The 16,608-nt window shown below is 36.7% G+C and overlaps 1 protein-coding gene across 3 annotated transcripts in view; it reads left to right on the forward strand.

The window, feature by feature from the left end:
• Positions 1-15,344, forward strand: part of LOC110442256 (B-box type zinc finger protein ncl-1-like) — a 30,773-nt gene extending 15,429 nt beyond the window's left edge. For all 3 annotated transcript variants that reach the window (XM_021485764.1, XM_021485763.1, XM_021485765.1), the window contains exon 2: positions 1,136-15,344. In XM_021485764.1, coding sequence (XP_021341439.1) covers positions 1,162-3,438 — 2,277 coding nt within the window. In that variant the 5' untranslated portion in view covers positions 1,136-1,161 and the 3' untranslated portion in view covers positions 3,439-15,344. The remainder of the gene's footprint in view (positions 1-1,135) is intronic.
• The last annotated feature ends 1,264 nt before the right edge of the window (positions 15,345-16,608 follow it).

Consider the following 16,608-nt stretch of genomic DNA (forward strand, 5'->3'; position numbering starts at 1 on the left):
GATAGATCTATAACACTTGTCTAGTGTACCAGTATTTACTGGTAGATCTATAAGACTTGTCTAGCATCACAGTATTAACTGATCGATCTATAACACTTGTCTAGTGTACCAGTATTTACTGGTAGATCTATAAGACTTGTCTAGGGTCACAGTGTTTACTGGTAGATCTATAAGACTTGTCTAGTGCCTCAGTATTTACTGGTGGATCTATAAGACTTGTCTAGTGTCACAGTATTTACTGGTAGATCTATCAGACTTGTCTAGTGTCACAGTGTTTACTGGTAGATCTATAAGACTTGTCTAGTGCCTCAGTATTTACTGGTAGATCTATAAGACTTGTCTAGTGTCACAGTATTTACTGGTAGATCTATAAGACTTGTCTAGTGTCACAGTATTTACTGGTAGATCTATAAGACTTGTCTAGTGTCACAGTGTTTACTGGTAGATCTATAAGACTTGTCTAGTGTCACAGTACTTACTGGTAGATCTATCAAGACTTGTCTAGTGTCACAGTATTGATTAGATGATCATTGTCTTATAATTTTTTTTATCTCATGACACATTATAGCAGTGCTGAAATCATTTAACGTGAAAAGTGTAGAGAAGGGGATTTGAGCAGGGAGAGGATTGGATTACAATATATGTGTAGTATTTTATAGTTAAGTATTGCCATATACTGTATTTTATGATACATCATGTGTCCTTATACTGTATTATGTGGAGTTGGTGTCAGCTGGTCGGGTGTGGTAGTGAGGAGCCGTATGGTGACTCGTCTAACAGATGTTTCACTGTAAACCACATGTTACCTAGCCAGTCAAACCTTAAACAAAATGGATTACAGGTTCTTTGTAATATCAATACTTGTATCGAAAAATTCTGTTTTAATGCATATGCTGCACGTGTCATAAAATGGTGTCCTTTTCAAACTAAATAGGGTTGTTTTGCATTGCTCAAATGGAATTATTGAAAAAATGTGGGGCTTTTTTGAAATTTTATGCTTTTGTTTTAATAATCATACTTTCGCCTTTATCAGACCCTGTTCATGATTAGCATGCAATTTAGTTATTGATAGATCTATGTGTATTTTGGATTTATTAATAATAAACTAACATTTCCTTCACTTTATGTTTTTCAGGTGCAATTGATACCCAATCAACAAATATGGCTTCACCCACACCTTCACAGAGTGACACGACGACTTCGGCGTCAACTACGTCAAATTCATCCGACAGCGAGATGGGCGAGACGACAGGGCCCAACACTCGATGCTCCATCTGCCATGAAACCTTCACCATCCCTAAGGTGCTAAGCTGCTTCCACACATTCTGTCAGCCCTGCCTGGAGAAACAGCAGGAGGTTGCAGACAAGGTCAGCTGCTCTGAATGTCACCAGGACACTTTCCTGGGCGGTCAGGGGTTGACTGGTCTCCTGCCGGACTACGCGGTCAGCAATTTGTTAGAAACAAATGCTCTGGACACAAGTGCCTTACATTGCACAGGCTGCAAGAGCAAGGACCTCAATGCAGTAGCCCGCTGCTTTGACTGTGCTAACTTCCTGTGCGCCAACTGTGTGATGGCTCACCAGTTTATGCATTGTTTCGAGGGTCACAGAGTGGCAAGTCTGAGCGAGCTGCAGGGCAACAAAGAAGACAGTGGGAACAAGACGGAGAAACCCATCTACTGTCCACGTCACAAGACTGACGTACTTAAGTTTTATTGCAAGACATGTTCGCAGCCAATCTGTAAGGAGTGCACAGTGTTCGACCATGGCCGCGGGCATGACTGCCAGTTCATCATGGACATCGGAGAGCGACAGATGGATCAGTTGAGAAGCCTTGACGAAGATGCCAAGGGCAAAATCACTGAGCTGCGGACATCAGCCAAGGGAATCGAACATATGTCCAGCAGGTTACAAGTCCAGTACCACAAGGCACAGAATGACATAAATGACACTTACAACTTCTATCGCGCAATGATTGAGGAGCGCAAGCAAGAGTGTCTGAAGGAGCTGGATCAGGTGTTCAATACCAAGCAGGTGTCCATCAGTACACTAGCTCAGAAGATTCAGGAGAACATCGACAGGCTCTACCAGGGATGTGAGTTTGTTGATAAAGTCCTCAAATTTGCCAGCATCACCGAAGCATTGTTGTTCAAGAATCTAGTGGAACAGAGATTCCAGAACATGTTCAACTTTAGCCCAGACATGGATAATCAGGCCTACTTTGACATGGAGTTTGTGTCCAACTTCCAGGCCATCACCACCGGAGTGCGCAACACCTTCGGGTACATACGCGAGGGTGAAGACATGATAGCTCCAGTCCAGAAACAACAGCCCATTGCTCGACCAAATGGCATTGTCACCCAGACCCCAGTTCTCACTAATGGTCACATCTTCGAGCCTCCACCGATGACCAAGAGCGAGTTTGGTTCGTCCAACAGTCTGATCTTCCCACCGTCTGATACAAGCATGTATGAGAAATGGTCTGTAGGTCTGGACATCTTTCAAAATGGCGTTGATGTATTCTCCACAAGCAGTGACCCTCTCTTCGATCTGACATCCAAGATGAACATGACGAGTCTTTATCCACCGAAATCCCAGATCAAACGTCAGAAGATGATCTACCACTGTAAGTTTGGCGAGTTTGGTGTGATGGAGGGACAGTTCACCGAGCCCAGTGGAGTCTCTGTCAACGCTCAAAACGACATCATTGTCGCAGACACCAACAACCATCGCATTCAGATCTTCGACAAGGAGGGCCGATTCAAATTCCAGTTTGGTGAATGTGGAAAGAGAGATGGACAACTGCTGTATCCTAACAGAGTTGCAGTTGTCCAGTCGTCTGGTGACATCATCGTGACGGAGAGAAGCCCCACCCATCAGATCCAGATCTACAACCAATATGGACAGTTTGTCCGTAAGTTTGGTGCCAACATTCTCCAGCACCCTCGAGGAGTCACTGTAGATAACAAAGGTCGCATTGTTATCGTGGAGTGCAAGGTGATGAGGGTGATAATCTTCGACCAGTATGGAAACGTCCTACACAAGTTTGGCTGCTCAAAACACTTAGAATTCCCCAATGGCGTAGTCGTCAACGATAAGGAAGAGATCTTCATCAGTGACAACCGTGCTCACTGCGTTAAAGTCTTCAACTACCAGGGAGTGTTCCTGCGACAGATAGGTGGCGAAGGCATCACAAACTATCCTATTGGCGTCGGGATCAACGGTCAAGGTGACATTCTAGTAGCTGACAATCACAACAACTTCAATCTGACCATCTTCACTCAGGAGGGCCAGCTTATCAACGCCCTGGAAAGCAAGGTGAAGCATGCTCAGTGCTTTGACGTTGCCCTCATGGATGATGGATCCGTGGTCTTAGCCAGCAAGGACTACCGGCTCTACATCTACCGCTACTCACAGATACCGGGCATGGGCATGTGACTAGACTGGGAGGCCGGACCAGACCGGGACGAGCGTCTGTTTCAGCATTTAATGAGCACCCGCCCACCTTGCACATAAGTGGTTGTTGTTTTGGGATTGCCTGGTTGTCGGACTGATCCGGATCGTTAAAGAGTTTGGTTAGTTTGGAGATGAAGCAAGAAATCCTACTTAGGATGGAACAGAACAGAAGACTGCCCCGTTTTATGGCTGCCATATATATTGTTTACAATGTTATGACCGAGATGACAGAGTTGTCGGCTTTGGTTGAAATGTGACGTTGATTTCATATGATTGTATACGACTGCTTCAGCAAGCAAGCATTTTTGGATGACTATTATTTGTTATTGCGTGTGCTTGTCAACACGTAAATCTGGAATGTGATTCCGCAGAATTTACTCAGCAGTAACGACACTAGTCAGACATTTTCTATCACATGACGGCCTCCGTCTACGCGGAACTAAGTCTGGTCATGTCTATTGTGTTGCTATGACAACAATCGTCATATCATGCCAGATTATTGGGTCCTAGTTAATATTGTGTCGCTGCATCAGCCCAGCAGTCCCATTGGTGGGGAATTGTTATTTTTTATTATCCTTTATTATGTTGTTTCTGCATGGCCATCATATAAAACATTTAAAATCAGTATTCACATCACCCGGCTACACCTTTGAGATCGCTGTGCTGATGTGGCTGCAAAAAATCCCTACAGGAAAGGAAAAACATAGTTTCTCCTTTTCTTTTTATACTAATTTATTGAAAAAGAAATGTGAAAAATATTTTTTCTGCAAAAGAGAAATGTGAAAACCAAAGGGTCACCCGACTGTATCATCGTTGTCAACTGCTAATAAGCTTCTTGCCTGAACAAAACTTTTATCGTCTTTTTTTCTCTTGGCTTTCTTTCTTCACATTAATTTTACACTTTAAATTTCGGGAAAATGGCGTTCTGTTTCTAGAGCTGGAAATTTAGAAGTTTCCAATGATGGATACATAATCGATGCCATCAAAGAACTTTTCAAGGCCAGCAGACGACAGTTGATGCACGGGCCCCTTCTGCTGTACTGATGTGATAGCCATGTTGTGGCATTGTTCCTTAGTTACTCTGTTCCCTCTCAATTTGACCAGATTATTTAATTATGCTTTGTAAAGGTTTTTCAGTGTTATTTAATTTGTAGTTTAGTATATATATATAGCGTTGAAATATTCTCATGTTGTCCTAGATTTCTATATATAGTTGTTTGGTTTGGTTATAATTGTTTTCCCGCCTTGTTTAATATTTGACCCCCTGATTTTTGTTGTTGTTGTTGTTTTCCCCTTTTTTATGATATTATAATTGGTTGCTGGTTCTCTGTTAGGTCACTGTTCTGCCACAGTGACGTGTTGCTGTCATGGCTACCTCAAATGATACTGTATTTATATACAAGTAGATCAAAACTTCATAGCAGTCAAAACAGGTGGAATAATTGTTTTCGTTTAAATATTTATGTATTATGTCAAAAAAAAGTTTTTGATCAGAAAAGAGTTGAAAGGGAGATCAATATTCTATTGAAGAAAAATGCCAAAATGTTAACATACATTCGTAAGTTCACCGTTCTTCTTATACAATGAGGAATATAAAGGTTATTGTATGTTAACACAGTTTTCTCATATCTCCTTAATTGGTATTGAAATGATACCAGTAAAATAAAGGTTGTTTAATATCTCCGACACTAAGGGTTTACAACATTGTTTGATAATATTTTGGTCAATGGTGAAAAACAATATAAAATTTATGATTGTGTATAGCTTCTTGGCATAATATTATTTTTTCTCTTTTATTTTATTTATGAAAAACAAAAGACTATTATTAAGAAAGAAGAGTTTATGCCTGCAGACAAGGGTTTTGCATATTTTATTGTAGAAAGTGAAACATAGGAGTTCCGAATATATTTCGTATTCAAGTTTTTAATGTTTTTTGTACCAATGTACCGAGATGTTGTGTTTTCACCAATTAAAGTTAAGCTTTACTAAACAGCACACAATCTGCTGGAGTATTTCATGCAAGTTGGTTTTTTTCCCGAGAGATATCGTGATTTCGTATTGTATTTTTATACTACCTGAGATTTTTTTGTATGTCTTTATTATCTGGTCACAAGGAGTTTTGTACTCTATGTTCTAGGTGTTGTGTGCGACGTAGCTGTGTTAGTTAGTCCGAGACAAACTGGTACGACGGCCAAAATGATACCTCGCCATGTTTGTCTCTATATATAGAGAGCCACGCTCATTGGTCCATATCTTACGCTGGAGAATGTGGATGTAGTGTTGTAGGCTGTCAACAAAAGGGTTTGCTCCGTTTATAGACCAAATTGTTTTTTCTACTGAAAAGGAAAACTTAATTAAGAAGTTTTATTAAGTATTTGATAATATTATTTAGATACTAGTTATAAGCGTATTCCTATTTCTTCCATTTGCATGTAACACTGGGAAGTTGTTCTCTAGGTTTACATGACATGCCTCTTAAGTCCAAAAGTGAACTTTTTTCAAAATCAAAATAGATGTTGATTACAAGCATTATGAGAGTTATTGTGGGACTGGATGTTAGCTGTTACCTAGGTGTATTTTGAGTTATTTTATTGTGTACATTCGTGCAAATTGATACAATTTCTATGGGGAACTGTTGCACAAGAAGTCCTCTCTTGCCCAATATTATGTAGCTTGTCTAGTTATGCTTTATTTTGTTGGAAGTGTGTGGGTTCACAACCTCCACCAATATCCACAAATAGATATTCCTCTCAGCAAATCATGAACAAAGTGATTATGGGGTGAAACTATTTGTTATCATCTTGTTGGGGTTTAATGTCTTATAATAAGAAGGGAAAAGTAGGCTGGATTATACAGATCGTGTCAGAAGAAAAGATTAACATAAATTATCACCAAATTTCCACATGCATGTGGTTATACCGTTTTCATTATCAGAATTTATTAAATGATCATGGTTTTGATATTTGAAGAAAGAAAGAAAAAAATAGTTGTTTAATTTTGATTCGAGTACTCGTTCCCGTTATAAGTGCTTTTCTCACTAACTGAAGATGATTTTGCCATTTAATGTGTAAGTGTTCAAAAGTATGAATTATTTTTCTAAGTATGTTAACCGTTATATAGGGGAGAAGTGTTGACCAAACCGTTATCAAATATACCACGGTGTCTTCCTATCTGTATGCATGTGTTTATCCAACCCTTACTCTGTGTCTTGGACCAGTCCACTGAGAGTTTACCTGCTCCGATGGACTGTTCCACTGTCATGAATAGTGGGGATGGATGGATATGCAATCATAACTGTTCGTTGTTGTTTTAAGCTGTTATGAGAATGCATAAGCATGAATAGGCCTTAATTTGTAAAAAAAAAAGGAAAAAACTATTAAGAAAAAAAATACAAAGAAAACTGTTTTTGCTTGTTCACTGTCATTTTGATATCATTATCCATGTTGCTATGTGAATTTTCTGTTGAGATTCCCAGCTACGGGTAGAGAGATCAGGGTTTGCTGTTCTCTTATATTGTTTGGCCCCATCTCGCTACCCGGCCAAGCGGGCTTGTTACAAATTTTACCTGTGTAGACGATGCATTATGTGGTAAGAAACGGTGCTGAAGCCACCATGAGTATAATCACCAATTCCTCTTCTCATTTTTTATATGAAATGAAAACAAAATTCACTCACCAAATTCATGCATGCATTGGAAAAGCCCGGTCTTTTATTGAAATGTTCCATCCTCATTTTCACTGTTGTCATCAAGTTCATCCCAATGTGTGATTGCCTTATGCATTGTCTAAAACGACCACTTTATATTCTGGTATTTTGTAAATGCGTTGTTTAGCTTTGTGTGTATGCTTTAAATGTTTGGTAGCTGTCCGACATATTTTCTGTCTGGTTATCAATAACATGGTTAACAGTTGTTTTTTTTTCTAACAAAATCCACAAAATCTATATAAGAAATAAAACAAACCTTGTTATCTCCCTCGTTAACATGTAGCGTTAAATTGTTAATTTTCTACTATTAGTGCTAAACATAGAGTTGTCTCGTCTTATCTTCAACGGCCCTTGGAAGAATGGTCTTGAGTGCAGACTTTGAAATTGTTTCATATGCGATCATTTATTTCAGATTTAGAATTTTTACAACCAACTCCTGACTCTTCGATGTGCATTTGTCATCAAAGTGTTGCTACCTTAGATAGTACATTCCCCATAGTTACACGTCCTTGTTACCGTGGTGATTAGTTGTCACCACTATTCATCATTATCCAGCCATGTTTTTGTGCATTGGTAGATTTTTGTATACACAAATGCTCACAGTATAATCCCGAGATTTTACAAGAAATATTTGCCTCAGTCGACTTCAACCCCTTTTGTTTATTATAATAATTTATTTTGCAATTTGTTGATCTAGAACCACCTCATTTGTTATGTAAAGTTCCCCAGAATATCCCAATCCTAAGTTATCTCCCTTTGACAGTTCGTCTCGATAGGTGTGTAGAACTTGATGAATGACCTCCCCTGTAAATAAATTGTGAGATGTTCACCTAAAGTCTGGTCAAGACAGAGAGACAACGTCCAGCTTTTGTTTATATTTAATGTAAAGTGACCACATAAAATCGTATGTTGTATGTCTGTTGCTAACATTATTTACAGAAAGTGCCATTATTTAAAGTAATTTCTTGGTTTGTTCCTCTTTGTTGCCTGTTATTGTTTGTGTGTACCTATACCTGTGGGTGATAAGTGTTGGTGGGTCGTTGTTGTGGGTTCCTGTAATGCTGATATCATGTCTCTTTGTCCTAGTATACACTGTGATGATGCCTGCATGTATATGTAGCCAGCCCTGGAGCCAGTGTTCGTTTAGTGTCTGTGATCTAAGTCAGTTATAGTCCACATTGAGTTCTAGTACATTTTTAACTAATTGATTTATTGATTATTTGGTTGACTTACCACAGGTGTAGCTATATGTTAAAACAAGGCCCATGTTAGATATTTTACAAACAGACATAAAACCCATGCAAAATCAGCCGTCATCACCACTCTGTTGAGTCTGTGTTCATCCCATGCGTTGTTATCCCATCACACTAAAGCAATATATTGTTATCCTCATAAACTACAATCATGGCCGGATGCAGTGTTACGTAGTTTTATAAGTCCCTGGATGTGCTCTAACGTGGGTAGATGACTTACTCTAGCTGGTCCATTTCCTGTATCCCCATCAATTACTTAATTCAGTACAAATGTACCACAACAAATTACTTCTTTTTCAACGCATTGTCCGTGTGATTTTATTCACATTATTAAAATATAAAAGGGGATTAAATTGTAGTTTGTTCAAGAACAAAAATTACTGACAGCTTTCAGCAATGTTTTTCTTAACCAGTTAAAAAAAAATCTTAAGTTAACCTGAACCGACTTGTCATACCTGTAATTCTGATTCAATAATCTATTTAAATTAATAATATTTAATTTAATTTTTTTAGTTACAAATAAATTGATGTTACTTGGTCAAAGAAATTATGTGTATATGAATTGTGAATAGGCATGTTTTGAATGTAAAGAGATTTTTTAATCAACATTGTGAATGGCACTGGGCATTGATAATTTTGGTGTATATTATGTATAAAGGCTAGCATGTCAAATTTTGTACATGGTAGATGGATTGCATGTTGTATATTTTATTATTAAAACAAATTGTTATTTTGGGGAGTTATCTTTAAAGTCCAATTTGACTTTGAGAGAGATCTGTATAGTATCTGAAAGGAAATTTATGTTTAATAGCTGTTGGTAGGCTTCATCTGGACAAGACTCAATCTTGTCTTTCTTTTGAGTTTTCAATTTTGACATGGCTTTTGTGGATCTTGTAGAGATGTGCAGCATGGAAGAAATTTTACCAGAGCTATGTAGGGCAGATATTGTTGAAATGAAGTTAATGTTAGGTTTGGTGCAGCAAAGTTGTGGGTTAAAAAAATAAAACACTATTAAAAAAATTAACAAAAATATATTGTTGATTGTTGAGCGAAAGGTCCAATAGTGGTAGGTTTGAACCCGTACTATTTTTTGCATGATATGGAATCATTGAATTTACATAAATGTTGCCTTTGACAATATGTTGCAATGTTTGTTTGGTTTTTTTTTTTTTTTTTTTTTTTTTTAAAAATNCCAGCTAGTGTTACTAATGATTCAAATACAAAACATAATCATGTGTTTTCTTATTCTCAATACTGGGAACAAGGGTGTGGTTCCTGGTGTGGGTGTTGTATGTTACTCTATGGTCTGCTTCACATTCTCAATTTGTGCTGTTGACATAAGGGGCCTTGTTACCATAGTTATATGAACAATTCATGGAATTTATTTTCCAAACCTGCCAAAAACAAGTTGGATCTAAATATGATGGTTATCTTTTTGTCTTGTGCTCGTCAGGAGGACGGTTTCCATATGACTGTATATCTACAGATATATATATAAAACACATAATATATTTAGGTAGTTACAAGTTGTTGTGTGATCATTGTTTGTCAAACATTATCAATATTAAGTGTTGTTTTTTAGGCTTCATTCCGATTTAACTTCAAGATATATTATCTAGGAAAGGGGAAATGCCAGGCTTAACAGAAGAGCTCAGGTTTTGTCCAGGCTTAACAAAGAGCTCAGGTTTTGTCCAGGCTTAACAGAGAGCTCAGATTTTGTCCAGGCTTAACAAAGAGCTCAGGTTTTGTAGAATTTTCTTTGGTTTGCCTTTTTTCTGTTTTTGATGGAAAGAAATTTCAAGTATTTTTAATGATATTATCGCTTACTTTTTTTTTAATCCAGAAGTATTTTGAAAAGGTATATATGCTGATGTTACCACATGACAAAAATATGGAGAAAAATAATCAAATTTGATGATGGCACTAGCATTGAATGCAGAAAATGTATGAATTTTGTACCCTTTTGTAGTATTTTGTAATCATTGAACTTCTTGGAATGGAGGTGTATAGTAATACTCAAGAAAGTGTTGACTTGCAATTTGTTGGTTGTTAGATTCAAATATCAGTCATTATCAAAAATAAATGTTAAGCAATACAAATCACATAAAACTGGAGATATTTGTAGGTTCGACCTTAGCCTCATATTATATACTTATTCATGAAAATTGTTTTTAGGTATGAACAATGTTAAATAAAATGATTGTTACAAATTTAAATGGGCAAATTCCCTAATCGATTCTATGTTTGTTTCAAAAGTGTGGGAGAAATTTACTTTTGAGTGACAGTTTTTGAATTTTTTTAAAACTTGATTTTTTTTTAAGTGTATGTTCAGGCCAGTTATGTAAAAAAGTATTTGCTCTGCAGATTAAATATTAAATTTACTCTTATTTTCTAATTAAAAACAATATATTGGGTTAATGAAAGCCTTTTACTTAATCTTAGATGTTTGTTACCCATACAGACCTGTAATTGCTCACGGTTAAAAGACTTCAGTCAAAAGAATAGGAAACCTCATGCGGACCTTGTGCCCAGACACGTTTTGACCAAAAGATGTTCAGACTAGTGTCGGCTTACAAACATACCAATTCTTACATTATAGTTGGTTATTATTACCTATTATTATTATTATTATTATTATTATATATACTTTTTTTCATGTTGACCCATATTAATCTGTTGTTCACAAATTATCAAATATAGTGTCTGCTTTGTTTTTCTTTTCCTTTTTTGTTTTGTCTAACAATGAATTAATAAATAGTTTAGAAAGAAACTGCATGAAGTGAATATTAAACAAAAAATAAAACAAACAAAAAAAATAAACATTTTTTATTGCCAATGTATTTAAATATGTTATATATCTGTTCTTAGATTTTTCTTGAATGTTAAGTTTTTACTGGTACTGTATCCACAATTTTGAATTATTCACATTTTGTTAACTAGCATTTAGAGTGAGTGCCAGCCATGTTTTAATGGAAGTGTTGTATAAACGTTCACATTATCAGGAATTTGTAGATTGCCTTTGTTTTTGCTTATATCCCTTGATTAGTTTAAAACAACTCCCCCTTCCCCACCTTCAAATTTGACATCAGAATGCGACATTTCCCAGGATGTAATTGGGGCCTATCCAAGATACTCTCGATTAACCTGTGTTGAATGCTACGAGGAATTCCTTAGAGCCAAACCCAGGTATACTGTTGAGTAATCATGTTGACCTCCTCGCAAGTTCCTAGGGGTCAGACCTAGATACCTTGGAGTAGCTGTACTGATTTTACTAGGAGGTACTACAGGGGCTATGGGCGGATATTCTGGAGTAACCTGTGTCAACATCAAAAGGAAGTAGTCGGTTCATGTCCCTGGGAGGTCCTTTGGGCTGGACTCTGACACACTGTAACAGTTCATGTCCCTGGGAGGTCCTTTGGGCTGGACTCTGACACTCAGTAACAGTTCATGTCCCTGGGAGGTCCTTTGGGCTGGACTGGGACACCTAGTAGGATAGTAGCCAGTTTATGTCCCTCAGTGGTCCTGTGGGCTCCGTAGCCTGTTAATGTCGCCTTGACTTACTGCCTGTGTTGATGTCATTAGTTCAGCTACATGAGGTCCTATTGGTCAAGCCCAGACACTCTTTGCGTATCTTATTTATGTCCCTGGGAGGTCCTTAGGGCCAGACTTGGACATCCTGTAGCCTGTTGATGTCACTAGGTGTCTGGGGTCGCCCCCTGATTTGACTGTCTTTGTTGATGCTGTAGATGTGTGTGGGGAGTCCCTTGTCTGTTGTGTGCCTTTGTAATAGTAGTTTAGAACCCTCCCCACCGCAGTAGATACGTACACCCTCAACACGTTATCCTATATATACACCAAACAGTTTGAAATTTTAAGCTTGTCATTTGATATAAGTATTTTGTATGGAGGAAATACACTTTTCTTTGCAATAAATGAGTGTTTAGAATTTTTAAGGTAAAGACAAAAAAAAATCTTCCTATGATTATTTTAGAATGCTGTTGATCTTGAAAAATATCCCATTAAAACAGAAATTAATGTAGTGTGAAAGTCTTGCATCCAAATTAAGCTGATTCCACCAAGAACTCTTTGACAAATTTGTAGTCACTATGGAAACGAGGGGTACTGAACAAGGGTGGCTATGGAATATCCCTCATTTAAGTGTACAAATAAACAGTAATATATTAACTGCTTTCATTATTAGCATATTTAGTCATCCATGATATTGATTTATCTTTGTTAAGTTTTATTATTTATTCATAATTTAAATAATACTTATGTACATACTTATTTAGTCGTCTCAACAATGTAGTTTCATCTTGGTCTGACCCTTATATTCGTTCCACTTGGTAATGTGATGCTGGTTTAGCAATACATTAGGTACCATTCATTTACCCCCTTGTTAGTATGATATCGGTTAAAATTACACAAAAATTCAATTCAAATATAATTTCTATTTCGAATCTCATTTTAAGATTGTGGAAAGTAACAACAAATACACATGATATCTTCAGAATCCAGTCCTGATATTCAAATCTATTTAAAAAATATCTGCAACTAAAATGATGAGATACCATTATTACCAAGTGTTGAGCCATGTATGTTGTACAGTAAGAACCTCGTTTCCACGATGACCAAATCGTCACTGCGACATTGATAAATCTAGGACAAGTTTACGATAACAACTAGATATCATTCTGTGATCATTTGAGCGGTGTGATCCGAGATCATGACATCAGTTGAGGTCATTACGCCCCTATGCCAAAGTATCTTGATAGATCTGAACCTTGATATACCAAGCTTTTGTTAATGACGACAATGTCAAAATCTCAATATTTTATGAAATAAACATAACGACAAAAAATAAATATGCAAATTCTGGATATGTACTTGTGCTTATGCCTATGACTAGGGATAAAATTGATTTTAATAATTTTCCCATTAATAAGCTTGGTACAGCTGAAATGTTATGATACTTTAATAGGTAGTACATATGTAATGTTTATTTAGAAATGCTAGACTTGGATGCAAGACTACTAATGAAGACCTACTTTAGGGGGATAGTTGGTGGCGCCATTACTGTATGATTATGTTGGTCAGTAAGAGCATATCTGTACATGTTCTTATATTTATATAGATTGTAGTCTCTATAGTTAGCCTTGTAGTTGTACCATGGATCTATCGTCAACGCAGTACAACCATTTCTACTCAACAAAACAATCCTTTCAAGTCCCAATAGATGGTCATTAAAAACCTAATGTTTGCTTTCATTTAAGTTGCACTAAACTCTTTTTTTTTTGAATTTATGGTTAAACATTTCTAAATAGAAGTTTTATGTGTGCAGCCAAGTGACTTATCTACTACACCATTGTATAAGTAAAGAGAATCTTAATATTTACAATCATGAAAAAAATGCATTAATCATCTCTAGAATTAGATACTGAAAATCATCATTATGAACCTCCGAAAATATCATTGTAAGAGAGTGAATCAAACTTCTGTGACCAAAGAGAGCAAAATAATTATGGTGCTTCAAGATTTGAACCGGTTATTCAGTTTCCTCAAGGTAGAATAGGGATTGCACTGTTTTATCATCTCATTGGTCAATTTTTTTTTTCCATATTTCATTTTTTCCTGCCAGTTGACAAATATATCTTCATGAAGTAAAATCGTTACTCTTCCAGTAAATATTTGCCAAAATGTTCTACATTATAAAGTTTTTGAGAATATTACATACTGAAATTGAATTTTTTTAACGAAATATCACTTGGCTGCACACACACCCAAAAGGATAATAACTCTGGGTTTACTGCAGAAATGACTACTCCACAAAAAATCATAGTTTCAACAAAATTTAGAAATAATTTATATGATAAATAGTGATGAGAATAAGATGTCTAATGAATCTGGTTGGCTGTAGTAAGAATTTGCTGTTCTATCCAGTTGTGTTTATCTGTTGTTATGATCAGTTTGTGTATCTACCCTGGGCCAGTCTCTAGTTAATACATCAGGACACTCTAGTTAACACATCAGGACAGAACTGTTATGTTGCTTTTTATCACATTCCAAGGTTAATAATTTCTCAAACACAGTTGTTAGCGGCTAATGTTTAAAACATTGCATAGTAATTACTTATTTTAAAAAACACAAATCCCATCTGTTGCTATTGTTTTTCACAATATGACAAAAATCTTGTTACTTAAAATAATTTTTAAATTGAAAAAAAAAAAAATCATAATCAATATAAGGTGCTTTTGACTTATTTTTCAGTGTGTGCATGTGTTTATACAAAAGTTTTTCATAAAAAAGTTTTTAATAAGTGTTGCTCCTTAGGTTTTTTGAAATGGAAAATAGGTGTAGAGTAGATGATAATTTGTATGGGATGATGTGTGAATTTTCTGTCAGTTTTACTGTAATGACCTGTGGAGTGGGGCAGTACCCATGTCACTTAACAGGTACTCCCTCCCTTCATGACGAAAACGAGTTTGTAAAATTACTTGCCTCTTTCTGCGTCTGTTAGGTCTGCAAGACGGCAGTGTTTGCCAGGCACTGAACCAGGGAGTGGCATATTGTATATGCATGCATGTATGAAGAACTATTAACTCAGTAGAAAAATAATATAAGAGGCTACATGCATAGTATTTTTTGAGGGGACTATTTCAACCCCACCATGCAATAGGTATAGCAGCCCTTTCTCCCTCCCACAGGAACTGCATGCCTACAAGTTGGGTATGACCCCGAGTACAATATATATATATATATATATAATTAGCCTTGATCTCTATGTTGATTGATGAACTGATGGTTCTGTGTTAACTTATATATATTTGACAAACTGTACAACGGTAATTCATTTTTATTGTCTATTCACACGTTTTGTTATGAGTGTAAACTGAATGGTATTCAATAAAGTATTTTGTTTGCTTCCAAAAATTTGTTTTGATTGTGTTTGCTTAAATATCTGGAGTGGACTTTATTGTCCACCATGATAAAATATCTAACTCATTCATCCCTGAAAAACACATGAACTCTTCCAATTCATAGTTTGGATAGTTAATTAGGAAATTGCAGGGGTGAATGAGTCGATAAATATCTGCAGTGGACTTGACTGTCCTCTGTTAATAAATATCTGCAGTGGACTTGACTGTCCTCCGTTAATAAATATCAGACCCACGGTTTGTACAAAATTGGTTCTCCTTCACCCAAGGATGCTTCAGACCAAATATGGAACAAATCCTTTCATTCCTACAGAAGTAGAAGAATTTTACAGAATTGGCTATGTTTCCCATATTGGTCCCACGGTTTATACAAAATTGGTTCCTCTTTAGCCAAGGATGCTTCAGACCAAATATGGAACAAATCCCTTCATTCCTACAGAGTGCCAGACCCACAGTTTATACAAAAATATTTACATTTCCACTGCACAGAGCCTAGATATTTCTACTGGGACCAATGTTTGTTTTTTCTGTATAACATACATTGGGCCATTGTGACGTCACTACGCTTATGACGTCATAACTGTAACGTTGGAGATCCCACTGCTCCACTGTTAACTGGTGGCTGTTCTCTGTATGCATCTACCCTGACGTTGAAACGTGTTCAGACTAATATTATGTCTTTTTATTTCTGCGTTAACTGTAAGTTGATCAACATAAAATGTAAATATAAGTATTAGTTGTCATAATTTTGACATGCATTGGTGTGCAACATACCAACCATGTCAAAAATATGACAACCAATGCAATCCTTTATTGGTTCCCCTTCACCGAAGGATGCTTTAGACCAAATATTTAACAAATCCTTTCATTCCTACAGAAGGATTTTAAAGAATTTGCTATGTTTCCCCTATTGGGCCCACGGTTTATACAAAATTGGTTCCCCTTTACCCAAGGATGCTTCAGACCAAATATGGAACAAATCGCTTCATTCCTACAGAAGAAGATGGATTTTTAAGAATTTACTATGTGTTCCCTATTGGGCCCCGCCCCTCGGGGGCCAGACCAACGGTTTATACAAAATTGGTTCCCCTTCATCCAAGGATGCTTCAGACCAAATATGGAACAAATCCTTTCATTCCTACAGAAGAAAGATTTTAAAGAATTTGCTATATCTCCCCTATTGGGCCCCGCCCCTCAGCCCCCAAGGGGGCCAGACCCAAATATGGTCAAAATCTGCTCAGTCGTTTACGACTGGTAAC

Source organism: Mizuhopecten yessoensis, unplaced genomic scaffold, assembly GCF_002113885.1.
Source record: "Mizuhopecten yessoensis strain PY_sf001 unplaced genomic scaffold, ASM211388v2 scaffold716239, whole genome shotgun sequence".
Taxonomy (NCBI): Eukaryota; Metazoa; Mollusca; class Bivalvia; order Pectinida; family Pectinidae; genus Mizuhopecten; species Mizuhopecten yessoensis.